Raw genomic sequence first — 16,015 nt, forward strand, 5'->3', positions numbered from 1 at the left:
AGCCACTGAATTTCAGTTCTCTTTAGGCTGAGCTTTGCGCTATTACTTTGGCAGTGGAACAGCTAAGGCTTTTTTGCCTGCTGTAGATACATAGCAATCACTTACAGTAAGTTTCATGACACTGCTGAAATTTCCTCCAAAGAATTCCTACTTGAAGAACAGTTTTATTTTGTAAGGTGGGTTGCAGCTTTGGATTTTTTTTGTTGGTTTCATTTCCATCTGTTTTGTGTTGTTTTGGTTTTGTTTGGGTTTTTAAGAGAAAACTGACTGCTATCTACTAGCACAGCACAAAACACTGCACAGTAAAGCAACTAACTTTTCAAAAAGCATAAGGCTATGAACATTATCTGTTTATACTGTCACTGTTTTGCAGATGCTGGGGAAAAATAAATACATACCCACAATCTGGAGCTGGGCACCACCTGCAATCAGGATCTGCAACCAGCCATCGTCTAAGCATAAACTCTTCATATTTTTCCATCAAGATGTCATCATTCAGTATCAAACGAATATCATGAGGATTAAATCGTTCTGAGCATTCTGGACAGCTAATATTAACTCTGCTCTCAGAGATTTCTATCCGGAGATACTGACGCAAGCAATCCACACAAGATCTATGGTGACAAGTCATTATCTCCGGGAACCTGTCCTTGGAGTGCCGCAAAAGGCACAAGGGGCATTCCATGAAGTCTCCACTTGGTTTGCTGCTAGAGGTTGTTCCGTTATCAGAAGAGGTACACGTGGAGAAAATAGAGTTCTTGTCTGTACACATTTCTGAATGAATACTTTCAATACTTGCAATTCCGTCAACGCCTCCATTTAAATCCCTTGATTTGCGTTTCGTGTCTTTTTTTCTGCGAAAAAGAGAGCCCAATGAAATTCTTCGTTTCTTTGGTGCCTTTTTAACTGATGGCAAGCTCACGGAGGAAGCAGAAGACTGGAGGTCTCGATCAGAGCCCATTTGCCGATGTAAACTCATGTCTAGGTCACTCATCAGAAATGGGTTAAATTTCATATACGATGCTAATCATTTTTAAGGATCAAAACAATAGAGTCAGAGGATATAGGCATATTATTATGTAATCCAGTTTGAGTCTTCACGCAGAAAATTCACATATATCCACTTTCAGCAAATTCTTCAGAGGAATTCCCTGTATTAGGAGAAAATATTAAAAAAATTATATTAGAACTGCATCCATCGCTTTTGGTTGTCAAAGATCACAGTGCTTTAATGACCTGTTATTCATATTACTACCATCTTCTCACCATCTGACCCAATATCTCTTTGTCAGTTATTTATCTTCTTTACATTCTTCTCATCTTAACAAGCTCCAAAATGCCCTGTGGTCAAGGAATATCTTTGTTACACTTAAGCAGTGCCAAGAACAGCATCTTCACTTCTCTGCTCCCTAAGGGAGAGGGGGAAGCGAGTGTGTGTGCACGCACATGTGTGTAGAAACTACCATAACAAAAGGTGACAAACTAAGTAAACATATTTCTATAAATCATAGTAACAACTTTACAGCATTTGAAACCTCTCTTTTTTCTACCTTACATTTTCCACACATCAAATAAAGTCATGTACAAACTCAGTATAGTTTATCAAAAAAGAAGTTGTGTTTGTGTTTAATCCATTTAGACTGCCAGCAGAAATTAAGTCACTGTGACTAAACATCTCAAGATATTCTCAAAATGTAAGGGCTCTCAGAGAAGTACACAGATGCATTTTATAATGTAAGGCACTTGAATACTTCAGAGAGCAGAGCTGCAGAGTGAAAGCCAACACTGCATTACCCTTCAACTTCCAATCGCAATTCAAGCAAAGACTAGAGTTAAAGCGATGACATTTGAATTTTTCATCATATTGATTTATATTTTTTAAAAAGCCCCAAACCAGATTCCCATCACATATTGAGCTTCAGTTATTCCCTATGTACAAGATGATGGCAAAGACTTCCTTCTGCTCTCTGTTGCTTAACTGACTGGCTCCAGGAAGAGAGAGAAAGAAGGATGTTTTCCTATTTTCCCCTGACAGAGGAGACCAGTACAAGAAGTGGCAGATCATCTCCAAACAAAAACACTAACTTCCTCCAAGCATGTAAATATTCCCACTTTTTGGAAGCTTGACTGTATAAGAGGAATTATTCTAACCCTCAATGAACTGCTTCTTTAACAGAAGAAAGAGAGGGCATTTCTTATGCAACATCAGTGTTGCATATCTGGATCTAACTACTGCTGGCACAACTTCTTTCCTCCGTGATTTCCAACTTACCTGCCAGAAAGGGGTGCACCGAGTTTCTAAAGCTTCATCATAGGACGATAAAATCAGAAACTAGATGTTACAAATAACTCACAAGGGAAATAAGGGAATGTAGAGAGTCATTGAATATGATAAAATATGTCATTTATAACTCACATCTTAGTATGAAGAAGACGAAGAAAGGTGAAAAACAGATGCTGAGGTGAATGCCCCTGTTGACCAGAGCTCAGGCAGTCTGCATACCCACCAGACTCCAGCCGAAAGACAACCATGTGCTGCGTGTCTCTTGGATAGGATCACCAAGGTGACTGGGTCAAGACTAGGAAGTTTCAGAGGAAAACTGACCAGGAGCGGAAACAGGAATCCTTCCCAAAGAGGAAACACAGAAATAGCCTACAGGCTGTCCAGCTTGCAAGAGCAATGTGTGAAGAGAACCTACTGCTCAGCACTCTTCAGAGTGCTGCAGCTTGATATTATATACGTACCAGCAGGCAACAATGTCAACAGTACTCACTTTATACTGCCATCCAGCGGAATAGTACCCTGTAAGGATACTACCTTCTTCAAGTGGAAGACTTTAAAATCAAAAAAACCCCTCACATCACTTTATTTTGCTAAAAAGAGGTCTTCTGTTTTGGACCACTAGATGCTACACTTAATTTTTTTCAAATGCTGACTTACCATTACCTTTCTTTTCCCCCCAATAAAGGAAAATCTTACCCCTGTGGAACATTATTTTTAAAAATATCATTTTATTCCCAAGGTCTAAAATAAAACATATTTCAAGAACATAACATACTCTTCCTACCTAAGGGAACATTTTCAGCCTAAAACCTAGTCAAAGCGAATCTTTGATGCTTTACCTGCTTCTGTTTCCAACAAAAATTTAATAGTTTTATAGCCAGTTTCTCACTATATGAACTAAAACATTCTCTTAACTAAAGAAAAATGTGAAACTGAGAAAAGCTGCTCATCGATGTCAACAGAGGGAACATCCTTCAGTCCAAGATGTTGGCATGATCTTTTATCATAGATATACAGAGCTGGTAGATAGCATCTGAAATATGCTACAGATAAACAAATCCTATAGCCTATGGCTGACAGTCGGTATATAACAATAAGAGCAGCACCATCAGTGCACTGCTTTCAGACAAGAAGGTATACTTTTTTTCTAAACAAAAAAGTAAAAATAAAAAGCAGGAAGTAAACACAGTGACACAGCCAAGTCTGTGACTACAAGTCTTCCCCTCCTCCCTTTCTCTGGAGAGGAAAGAATGTGTATTACAGCATTTTTGCCAGTTCCAACAGATGTACAAAATCAAGAAATAGCAGCTCTGGTGGTAAACCATTTGTACTTAAAAAACCAAACCAACAAGCAAAAAACAAAACAGAGATTCTCCTATGCTTGAAAGAGACCAGTACATCCTATAGTTCTCTTTGCCTAATGGATCTGACAAGCAGTCTGTCAGAATAGCAGGTTGCTCTTCTAAAGAAAATGGTTAAGCTTTGTTGGGATTTTTTACTTAAGAAGTTGCCAGTTAGTTCAGACAATTATCAACTATGCTCTCTAGATTTAAATGCTTAAAGCTGCTTTTTAAAAGCAATACTCTTCCTTATATAGTAGTTTTGGACTGCTATATTAGTGACGTTCAAAGATGACTTTGCTGAAGTGAAAGGATTCTATTACAGGAAAAAACAAAGACAAATGTTACAATTCTAAGAACAATCAGAGCTGTTGAAAATCCTAAAAGCCTTACTAGAGCAATCCGGAACACTGGCCAGTTCTCATGTTGCCCAACCCAACACAGCATCTGCATGTTTTTGCTGACAAAAAGAAGGAAAAATATTTGATTTTGTACAGATAGAAAATGCAATGCCTGTATTATACCAGTAACAATGAATCCACACAAAGGAGATACGCTATATGAAAAATGAAGCTCTGAAATCAAAGGCTTGAAATGAATAGACACATAATTACAGTAATAATATCTAACAATCTGATTTTGAGAGACAACATTCATTGCAAGTTCTGCACCACCCACTGACCAGCATAAATTCTGTCAACACGAGAAGAAACTAATATGAGCAATGGCAACTGGATGGAAAAACCACACACAGAGTACAACTCCTAAAAATGTAAGTTCACCGCTATCCTCAACATTTCCTCAAAAGCACTTACCGACTACACAAAAACACATCTTTCTGGCTTCCCGCCATGCCTAAAGCCCTGCCACAAATCCGAATTCCAGCCGTGCTTTGCATTCTGCTCGTACCACAGACTACCACAAAACACCAGTTGCCATGGCACAAACACACCTTGTCATTTGAAGGCTTTCAAAAGCACAAATGACAATTACAGATGTTACTCATGTAAGGCTCAGTACTTAACTGCTATCTGTTCCTTCAGTAATCCTTCCTAAACTGGTTGCTGGGGAAACCTAACTAACATCCTGTTAATTTCCTTCTATAATTCATTTCAACCACGCTGCTTTAAGCAAATGCCATTGCTGACCATATAATGGAGGTGGAGGGAAAGGAAACTGGAATAATCTTGCAAAGGGAGCAGCTTTCAACTCTGGGGTGAAAAATATCTTCTAGTGCAGTTCTCCATGACATAACCTTTGCTTGACTCATGTTACCAATTTCAAAACTTTTAGGAAATGCAGCAGGGTAGCTGAATATAACTCTACTGATTTTGCAAGAAAAGAGTGACTAAACCCTACTTCCATAAGCCAGCTGCTCAGGGAGACTCACTACGTCACGCTCCTAACTGTCCTCCAAGCGCACAAGAGGCACCAGCTTGCTCCACTTTCATTACACCTTCAACCTGGTGTACAGGAGAAAAAATAAGGGAGCCTGACACCAGGACAAGCACTTTCATGCGCATTTGCAAAATGAAGGCAGGCCAAGTATAGGAAAGGGGGAAAACCAGACCATAAAACATATGTAGCTACGTCCTCAGTAAAACTCTTAAACATTCCCATATATCATTGATGCTGAAATGGTAAAATTAGACTGTTTCTGATGCAAATAAGCACTCTTCATTTTAGGCATTTGCTCCTGCTGGCAATCTAACCAAACACTGACTCTGTGTTAGCATACTGAAAGCTATTTCTTGATTAAAACTATCAGCTTCCTTCTCTGACATCTGTAATTACCAACATCTATACTCTGTAGCTGCTTTCTGAAACAAACAGCTCCAGCTTAAGGAGAGCTGTAACAAAAAAGAAAACCCAGAGCTTGAAGTTCACCCACGGGCAATGCACCACAGATCTAAAATGCATTTCAGCCTTGCCCTTCCAATGAGCATCTCCTGTCAATCATGCTATACTGGAATTTCTAAGCTATGATATTCTTAACATAAAGGTAGCTCTAAAAATCTGAACTGCAAACCTACATTTTCCTTTTTGTTTACTCCACGGTGCAAGAACTGTAAAGATAGTCAAATAAAATGTAAAACAAAAACAGGCAAAAGCTTAAGATACTGAATAAAATACCAATGCACAGGGTTTAACAACAGCAGTCAAGATTCTCATTTCAATGGTCATTCTTTAAATGTCAATTCACTCTTACAGTAGTTTTAAAATTGTAAGGAAAAACCAAACAGTTTTGCCTGAGGATTTCTCAAAGAATGTACCCTACTTGTTTTAAACATGCCTCAGGTTCAACTAAAACTTTGGCACCATTAAGAGTTAAAATAGAGTGAGGAAGATTCTGATAGAGTTTAATTTTGACAGATATGTGCTTTTGTAGCACTGTGTCCCATTAAAAACCTGACCAGCTCACGTCAATGCACAGGGTGTCAGAGCATGATAGGATTGTTATTTGGTTTAATCACAGATGATTTAGTACAAGCTGAACCAACACTTTGCCACTTGGAAGTAAACAAATGGAAATTATGTTGAAACAACAAAGGTTCTGGCAGAACTTTTACAGGCACTAAGCTGAAGAATTAAATCCTTTAACGGTAACACAATGCAACATAGGTGAAATGCTTAATTGCAACAATTAGCAGAATGCACTTAAGACTCCTTCAATGTACTTCCTATCAAAACAAAAAATAGTAACATTTTCCATGTAATGTTTAGAAGAATGTCAAGATACTTAAATTTAATTTGTGTGGATTTTTTTTTATGTCTCCTAACTTTGATTTCTAATCAAAGGTTAAATTCAAGAGTTTCTATTATTTGGATTAAACAGAAAAGTTTATTCTATAAACCCAAGTCAATAAATTTATTATCAGAAAATTTCTCAACCTTTTAAAATGAACCCAGATCTATAAATACTCATCAAATATTTACAATTGTTTGTTACAGTTTGCAAGGACAGAAAAAAAAAGTCAAAGTGACATTAATTCATTTAACTCAATCTGAGCTGTGTAGAACTACTTTAAATCTACGCTCATGTAAGTTTTACTTCATTATGGCTTTCCTCTTCTGAAAAGGAGAGCACCAGTATGGTAGTTTACATTTTACAAAACTGATCTAAGCATAAGTAATTCTTATCTTTCAGACACTACTGCAGAAAGATATCTTTACCTCCTTGTCCTGCTTTGTTCTAGGAGCCACATACCCAAACATTTCTCTCAAAGCAAAGACCTTTCCTTATGGAAGTTACTAGAGTTGCTCTTCTGCTACTAGTAAATATTTTTCAGAGTGAAAATTACTTGATGATTTAGTTAACTGTGCTCTCATTTCTTTGTTTATGATAGACTGCTGATAGCTGCAGAGATCATTATTTCAAAAACAAGACTCCCAAATCCACAGCTGATCAAGTTTTCCAAAAGACAATTTTTCCAAAACTTTAGAATCTGCCACATCAAGTCTCAAATTTTAGGTATAATCTTTAAGCAACAGAAGAGCAGCTTCAGTGAGATGATTTCCCATTTTTACTCAATGCAAATTCAAAAGACTAGGAGTTGCTGCAAGTACTCTATCAAGTACTCACTGTACCAAATACCACGGTAAATACCCTACTGTACCCAAGCCTTCACTTCTCTCACATGAGCACAGAATAGATAAGCAGAACACAGTAGGGCCCTTATCCCTAAACTGAAAGGAAGTTAAACCCTCTGGAAGGAGCCAGCTTGACACACGTAGTAGGCCACTAGACCAATGCCAAGTGAGAAACAATGGATCTTCCAGAAGCAAAAGGTCTTGCTTTAACATATTGGACTTTCTGTAAGACATAGTCAGTTTACCTTAGGACAGCCTTCTAATAATTAGGATCAGTTTAGAGACACTTGTAATGTCTTATTAAAACTAACTTAAAAGCCTATTACTAGATACCATAGGCAGACAAAAGGTAGGAGCAATTCCTCTTTGTATGCAAGCATTTCAGCTGTTCACACTTCAGCTGGGATATTCACTAAAGCAACAAGACTATATGTAAAGCTCTAATCAACTTTACATCCATCATATTACTCTGTATTCAAAACTACGTTAGAAAAACCTTTGATATTCATGCATACTACAAGAATTTAAGAAAAAAAGCACTTGTGAGGCAGAGATATTTTAATTTCTTTAAAACCTCCATACTGCACTGTTACCATGTCTCAGTTTATTTTTTTCCTTAAAGTGCTGTGTCAATTATCTGGAAATTCTATTTTCACTTACAGAACAAAGCAATATTGTTTGCAAAACAATGAAGCAAACAGACAGACAATGAACTCACTTGGGCTCAAAGCCTGAGACAGTCAGACTGACCAGGCATTAGAATCAAAAGATTGACAGTATTTAAAATACACAGAAGGCTGCAGACTACACACTGTGGAATTGCCAAACATAAATGGATATATAATGTTCTTTTAGAGTTCACAATGGTATGACGCACAAGACAAATCAGTCTTGACAGCTAGAAAAATCTTCAACAGCTTATTTAAAAAATGGATAAAATAGTTATGCATCTTCCTTAGAAATGTATGTGCAACATCCTGTATTATGTGTTCATAACAGCTGCTATTAGGAAAGGACGCCTTGTAAGCCGCCCAACTCATTCTGAAAGTCTCTGCACGACTGATTGTCAACTCCAGCAAAACTGTTCCTCTTGTATATAATGCTTGCAAAGAAGAAAATGTACTTAGTGCACCTCCCCTCGGTCTGAGTGGGTGGGTTTTTTTTGGTCATCACCCTTTCAAACCCCAAATGAACACATTGTAATCAAACAAAAGTGCTTAAAGAAACATCTTTTCCTCTACAATTCAAATGTTCAGTAAGAGCACTTCATAAGCCTTGTCATCCAGGATAAGATGGACTCCCTTCTTATGGGCCCATATTGTACTTTTGCTAAACAAATGGCAAACAGGCAAGAATTCCATAAATTCTAAGAACATTAATTTTCCAAGCCAGCAGCATTAAATCTGGATATATCGAGTGCACTGATTGACCAAAGCTAAGAACTCAGTGGAGAGATGCTTTCTATTTGTGACTCTCCAGGCGTACATCTGTTGCAAATAAGACTAACAGGATCCATTTCCCCTTATCTAACTCAGCAGAGCAGTCTTAGTTCAACCACGCACTCGCTGTATCGAAAGCTTATCCTAGGCACTGTGGTGCATTACTGTAAGAAAATGTACACCAAACTCAGCCAACAGAAACCAAAGTCTTGGAAACACTAGAGAAAAAAAAATAAAGGAAGGAAACCAAAATATCACTAGAACGTTTAGCTATTTTCTTGCATAAGTGATGGGAATGTATTATCTTTGTGCAAAGACAGAGCATATACTTTCACTTTTGAATACTGAGGCAAGATTTATATACATACACATATTAATGTATAATTATATACACACACATTAATGTTCTAAAACATCTGACTAGCTGGGCTGGAAACAAACTATGGCATTAAACACTCCAAAAGCTGCCTATGCACCAAAAAGTTTTAATCTAATTATTAATATTTTCATTTAAACTAAGCACTCTTTCTGATCATCAGCTGAAAAGAAAATTAGCCTGTGAGCGAATCATGAAAAAGATTGACAAACGACTGTTTGACCTGCCTGAGACAAAAATTCCCATAACGCCAAAATCTTCATCATCCATGAAGTAAAAATATGCTGTAAATTTTTATTTTAAAATCCTAACCATCTGTAAGAGTAGTTAATATAAAAGACCTAAGGAACATAATTCTGAATTTCATCTTCTGAGAATGCTTATACAGCATGAATAGATCGAGATACTTCATCAATGCAGTCTCAAAAGTATAAATGAAACAAATTATCTGGCAACAGCAATAGCAAAATAATCCTTAAGAAGAATTATCAGAGTTTTTTAGCTCTGTATTTTAGTCGAAACCAAGTGTTCCCCACTTTTTTTTACTCTTTACAACTACTACTGAATGACACCTCAGAATTTCCCGTAGTCGCTTTATATTCTAAACTATACATTGCAAAATAATTGGAGTAAATATATACACTAGTGAAATAACATCAGAAACTTATTTCTTGTAGTGTTACCAATCCTGCAAGTGGAAAAAGATTGCAACACCGAGATCATTCCTACAGAAAGACTGCTCCAAAATGAAAATAACCAAGATTCACAAATTTCCAGAACATGTAGATGTAATTTCAGGTTTGTAAGTTTGTCCAATCAAGCAGCAACGGCTCCATACTGAATTGTGGCATCTTTTGTTTTCAAGCACACTTTAAAGTCTGCACTATTACAAAAATCAATCAAACAGAACCTACCAAGGTACAAGGTGGGACAAATAATGTAGAGGGATCTGAAACCAAGAGCAGGATTTCCTGAGAGAGCACACTGACAGAATTTTAACAGCATACCAGAGAGACAGGAGCTTAGGTGGATACAGAAGAGGTAACAGATCTAAGTTACTGGCTCCTATTGATTTTTAAATTCAGCAAGAGCCAGAGAGAGGTTCCTGTCTTGCACGGAGGAAAGATTTTATTGATCAGCTGACTGGCAGCATCATCCAGTTCTGTTTTGCCTCTGGTGCAGCTAACATCTATTTTGAGCATGGGGGAGAAAATAAAAAACAAAACAAACAAACAAAAAAGCCAGAAATGTGTGCACTGATCTTGAAATTGCTTTGCCTCAAAATAAGGACTAGACACTATTAGGGGATTACTTTTTAGTCCTCTTATGCTATTTTACCACTTTGATTAACAAAATGGATATACATTACATAAAATTTACAAAGTAACTAGCTAAGGCAGCAAGTTATGAGGACTTTTGAAAACCCCAATAAGATCCAAGTTGTTGAAGGCCACTGTGACAACTCACAGAAACCTACTAAGCCACTGTAACCTGACAGACAGTATCTCACTCTTGAGAACTGACGAGCTATGGTGCATTGATCTTGTTTGATGTGTCTTTACAGACAAACTAATAATTTTGGTAAATACAATTCAATATTAAACTTTCAGAAGAACTTGGGTGAGTGAGTGAATAATCTGTGCCCATCTATTCTAGCAGCAGCGAGTTCAGGATACTGACAGGAACCATGACAATTTTCTGAACTTTGTTAGGGCTAATGCTCAACTGATGAAATGGTCCTCAAGTCAAGTACAAAGTTACACCAACAAAACTAACCACTCCCGTTCACTCAAGAAGTGAGGTTAGTGCAAAGCCTAGCATAACATGCCCAATTCCACCACTGCCTGGCTTATGAATTTATTCTGTCAGTATGTTAACTGAAAAACCCTGCATAGATACATTCACATTACCAAGTCCATTATTTATTTACTGATAGCTCTAGCTAAATTTCAAATACAGATCAAGATCAAAAAAGAATGAACAACAGAGAGACACAAAAACAAAGACAAGGAAAGGTCTAGCCAGGGAAACAAAAATACTCCATCCTGCCAGGAACACCGCCTCTAGCTTCCAGACAGGAAACATTGCCTCCAAAAAACCCATTGGCGTCAGGAAATGGTAGAAGTACGACAAAACTTCTCACAACCAAACCTAATGTAGAATGAAAAGAGAACACTAGAAGATAAAGACAAATCGACTAGCAATCGAACACACAGATCTTTGATTACAAATACAGAAGGTGGAAATTTCAATCTTACAGATGCTTTTTTGAAGGAAAGAATCAGTGGAAAAGATTATTTCAGTCTTGCTGAAAATAATATAGAGCCCAGGCTGAAAATATAGAGTCCATTCAGCATCAACAGGACAAGAGCAGAGGGAATGATCTAGCAGCCTTTACAGACAGACTCCACTAGCATTCTAAATAGTGTAAACACTAGTTAAAAAGCACAAAGCAAGAAAAAGTTGAATCCTTGTCATTTAAAGTACATCTGAAGTGGTACCAATGCTGGATATACAATTCACGCCAACAAGAGGAGTTATTCTGCCAGCATGGTTATTCCACCTACAACATCACAAACTAGGCCAAAAAATATGCTGTGTCAGCACACTGCAGGATTTAACCAGACTGATGTGAGGTTTTCCAAACATTTTTTAACTGACATCAACACAGTGCAACTGTAACAGACCGAGGACTAAATGGAGTTTTCTCTGAGCAAAACAACTGGTTTATCAAATGGCTAAAAAAATTAGTGTAAAAATCCCCACTATTGGCTTTAACAAACTTAGTTTTCAGAAACTTTCTTAGCCCCATTGCCTTGTTAATGGTATCTAAGCACGAAGTAACACTAGGGAGTTTGTGAATCCCCTGCAAGCCCTGTGCATTTGCCAGAGGCCTTACAGCTCCCCACATCAGGCAACGCTCTGGGTCACACGGTGCTGATGAAACCTTGGCAATGGTGTGACATTCTGGATTGTCAGAACGCTTCACAACAAACTTAAAAAACCCACAAACTAAATAAAACCCTCAAAAGTTCCTTGCTGTGCTTAACAGCTTTAACAAAAGAATACAAAGTCAGAAAGAACTGCATAGGACCTACAATGATCTGCCAGCTGAGGAATGCTGCAGTGGGGTTTAGTGGCACACCTGGTGAGCAACTGCTGTAAAGTAGAAACATAAGTGTGGGCCAAGATATATTTGTACTGCTTCAGTCATTCCTTAAACTAGCAAGTTACATTTCAGTTTCCAGGGCCCACAACATAGAGAGTATTTCTGACCTACAACTCCCCTGCCCTCTGCTTTTGAGGAGGGATTACAAAAGCCTTTTTCCTTAAGATTTACCCTCCACATATTTACACATGCACACACATATATTCTAACATGACTTTAAATACACTTTGTTCAATGTTACTTTTTACTTCCACACAGCATCATCTTCAACAGCTCTTTCTACACAATTATGGACAGATACTTCATTAGTTAGGCCCTCCTTTATGCAACAGGCTGTGACACTTCATCCATTTCAAATTATTATAAGCAAAATGAAAAAAAATGAAGCAAGCATAATGCAATTCCTAGAAAAGCTACTGTGCTTAATTTCCCCATTTAGAACGCTCAACACTTTCTAATTAAAGCCTCCAAACAGATCTGTGTTATTTCAGGTTCTGAGGTAAAAAAACCATACTTTGTGGTTTTTTAAATAGTAACACTGGTAATATGCCTTCAACTATACCCTTTTCAGTAAAACTTTAAAAAAAAAATCCAGCACCTTAAGCCAGACTTAAGAGCTTCCTAGATCACAAACATCACATTTGGTAAACTGAATTACTACACAAGACAGTGCCTCAGGCCAAGAGTACTTGTTAGGCTAAACTTGAGATACAGTCCTCAAATGTTTAAAAAGCAGAGTAAATAATTTGTAAACACTACAAAAGCTTCTTGTTTATTTTTTAAATCAGCTGCAATCCTCCAGCTTCACTTTGAATCCTGTCACAGTGACACCCACAGTTCTTCTCTGATGGCCTTACATATAGCTCTCCCAAGTTGTTTGCATCCAGATAAATCCTAGATGAAACAAGTACCTTAAATTGGATATAACACATAGGCTTTCACACTTGAAAATAAGTAAAAAATATTTGTTTAATAAGCAATAATAAAAGTCAGTCCTCTGCTCATCTTGAAAATAAAATATGACTTTCTCTGACAGAGCGTAAATTCAGAGCATCATTGCTTTCTTTCTTTCTACTTGCAAGTTAACCATTATGAATTTCAAAATGCAGTAGATGATTTCTGATTTATTTTCTTTTTGCTTACCTGAATCTGGCATTAACATTGGGAAAAATTTCCTTGAGCAACACACATAAGTTTGCTTCTGAAAAATACTTTTCACTTGGAACACTGGCTAAGACTGTTACCGGAATCCCAGTTTAAAGAATTAAAAGCAATGTCCCGCAAGCCAAGAATATCAGTCATAAATATTTACAAAATTATCTGAAACCTCTGTAACAAACTATGTATTGTCCCACTTGTTTATTAAGTACATTTTCCACACACAAAAGGCTACAAACACCATTCACAATGATTCCCCCTGCCTCCGAACTCCACTTCGATTCCAACATGCCAGTATCCACACCAACCAGAGCCACCGAATGTACGCAATGCAAAACCTCACCCTAACTTTGCCGACGTCAACATTTTCTTGCCAACAGACACTTTTGAAGTAGCTACATAGCACAACAGAGATTTAATGTAACTGAGAGGTTTGATTCAGAAAATGAATGCAGAAGAGCAGGAAGAGGTGAAAAACAAATTCGATTTTTCAGTCTGAGACTGCGTCTGTACCAGGCACAGTCTATCGATGTGACTGGCTTCAGGTAAACTCTCTTTATCAACCAGAGTGAGGAGGAGAATAAACCAGTGGCAGGGAGAGCCGAAAAGGTCAGCTGAAGCAACCAGGTAATCAGTTACTAGAGAGGAAGGCAGAGCCCGCTGCACTGCTCGCATCCTCCCAGCAAGTCACAGCGGCTCAGCAGGCAAGCAGCACAAAGCCTCAGCTAGCACACCTTGTCCCTTCAGGCCACGCAGCCTGACCCAGACAAAAGAAGGGCAGACAGCAGTGCATTTGTCTTCTTTTCCAAGTGCAGAAACAAAACAGATGCCTCAAGTAAGAAACATTTGAATTATTTTAAAAGCAGAAACTGAAGCCAAAGCTAACAGTTTTATACTCTGCAGATCACTTAAGACTAAGGGATTCCTGTAACTGCCTGCCGATACTGTGCCCACGATGGTACCGGAATACATCACACGAAAAATCTGGGGAATGAACAACAGTACTACAAAGATCTCAAAAATAAACTCAAAAGTCTCCTCTATTAATCCAGCTTTTTACAGCTACCAGGGGTCACCTCTGCTCCAGTCCAACACCAGTAACATTCTGAATTTTTACTCAGAAGGGTAACATTCACTCTCAGCAAGCCACACAGACATGAGGGCGTGTTCACAAGTGTGACAGTTCATGTGACAGATCCTCAAACTTGAGCCTGTATGCAAAAAGAAATTCACAGTCATCTCGCTGCAACAAGGACCTTGGGAGCAGTCTTCACCCCTTACTCTCAGTTACCCCAATACATTTATAATAAAAGACTCCTCATTTCTGAGAACTTCTGTCTGACACACAGAGAGCCACATGAAACAGAAGAACCCTCACAGAGGACAGCAGTAGCTAAAACATTTTAGAAATGGATTTTACAAACTTGCATCCAAACGTTTAAGGATAACAACACTGCTTCCACAGCCACTGAAAATATGACTCCCAGTTCCTGGGAGAAAATGACCATCTGACAGTGAAACCAGACAAACCAGAGATAATGTTGACATTTGAATGAAAACCAAACCTAAAGAGCTTCATGTTTCATACTCACAAAGGAATATGTCTACCTCTAGATAGCCTGGTGACATTATCAAACATTACCTGCAGTTAACTGCAGTTTACTAAGAGACTCTGTTCCAATTCAGTGGACAAACCTGTATTTATGTTTGCCATCTCCCAGCAAGACTAGATCAATATGAAATCCCTGGACACAATCCCAGCTGCTCTTTGGGAAGTCCAGCTATCACAGCTTCCTTCCCTTCCGCCATAAGGATTACTGTACAGGTATAAAACAGAGGCTCAAGTCTCAACCCAGACCTTGGCTATTGAAAGAAAGAATTTTTTAAAAAGGTATGTTTCCAGGAGGATGAGGGTGGTGATGGAAGGAAACAGCCAGGGTAAACAAACTCAAAAATTATTTAAGGTTTCAAGAATGGAGTTTTATCACCAATTCCATTCCATTCTTCAGACAGCACAGAACCGTCCACAGAAAAGGTGAAATATCTGTTCAAAAGATTAGTTTTTTTTTCCCATCTGCTTTATAACACAGGACTAAACTTCCATGGAATGAACAAATATCCTTAATGACTGTTTTGTATTCAATTTGAAATGTACTTCTCTAAGCTTGTTATGCTGCAATACATGTGTGGTTTCCTTGCTACAGCTAGCATAAGACAAAAATGAATCATGTGCTGTAAGAGTGCCAAAACAGAATAAAACAGGCCCAATCACTGTTACTGAGGAATGAAAGTCCCCTGCAAAAACCTCAGCCACACATCTGTTTCCACTGTAGGACTAACTTTTTTCACCAATTTTGAAGTCTTACAACTTTTCCCCAAAAATAAGGCATATAAAGTGTCATAAAAGTTCTAGTAGTCTAGAAGTGAGACACTTTAGTCACATTTTAACACAGGTATCTTGTTAAAATACAAAGTTTTATGTTTTAATAATTATGTAGAAGCTTCAAGTCTGTGATTTAAAACAGTAGATACTTCCACAAGTTTTACTTACTTTGCAAAAAAATGCCTTTTTTTTTTTTTTACATTTCAGGTATATAGTCTGTTTTCAGCAAGGAGGTTTTACAGACAATTCTCTGACCGATTACTCAACACTGCATT

At 37.8% G+C, this 16,015-nt stretch overlaps 1 protein-coding gene across 3 annotated transcripts in view; it reads right to left on the minus strand.

The window, feature by feature from the left end:
* The window catches only part of RNF19A (ring finger protein 19A, RBR E3 ubiquitin protein ligase), a 61,552-nt gene that overhangs the window by 21,446 nt on the left and 24,091 nt on the right, over window positions 1-16,015 (minus strand). For all 3 annotated transcript variants that reach the window (XM_061994990.1, XM_061994988.1, XM_061994989.1), the window contains exon 2: window positions 399-1,151. In XM_061994990.1, the coding sequence (XP_061850974.1) occupies window positions 399-1,015 (617 nt within the window). In that variant the 5' untranslated portion in view covers window positions 1,016-1,151. The remainder of the gene's footprint in view (window positions 1-398; window positions 1,152-16,015) is intronic.

Source organism: Colius striatus, chromosome 4, assembly GCF_028858725.1.
Source record: "Colius striatus isolate bColStr4 chromosome 4, bColStr4.1.hap1, whole genome shotgun sequence".
Lineage (NCBI taxonomy): Eukaryota > Metazoa > Chordata > Aves > Coliiformes > Coliidae > Colius > Colius striatus.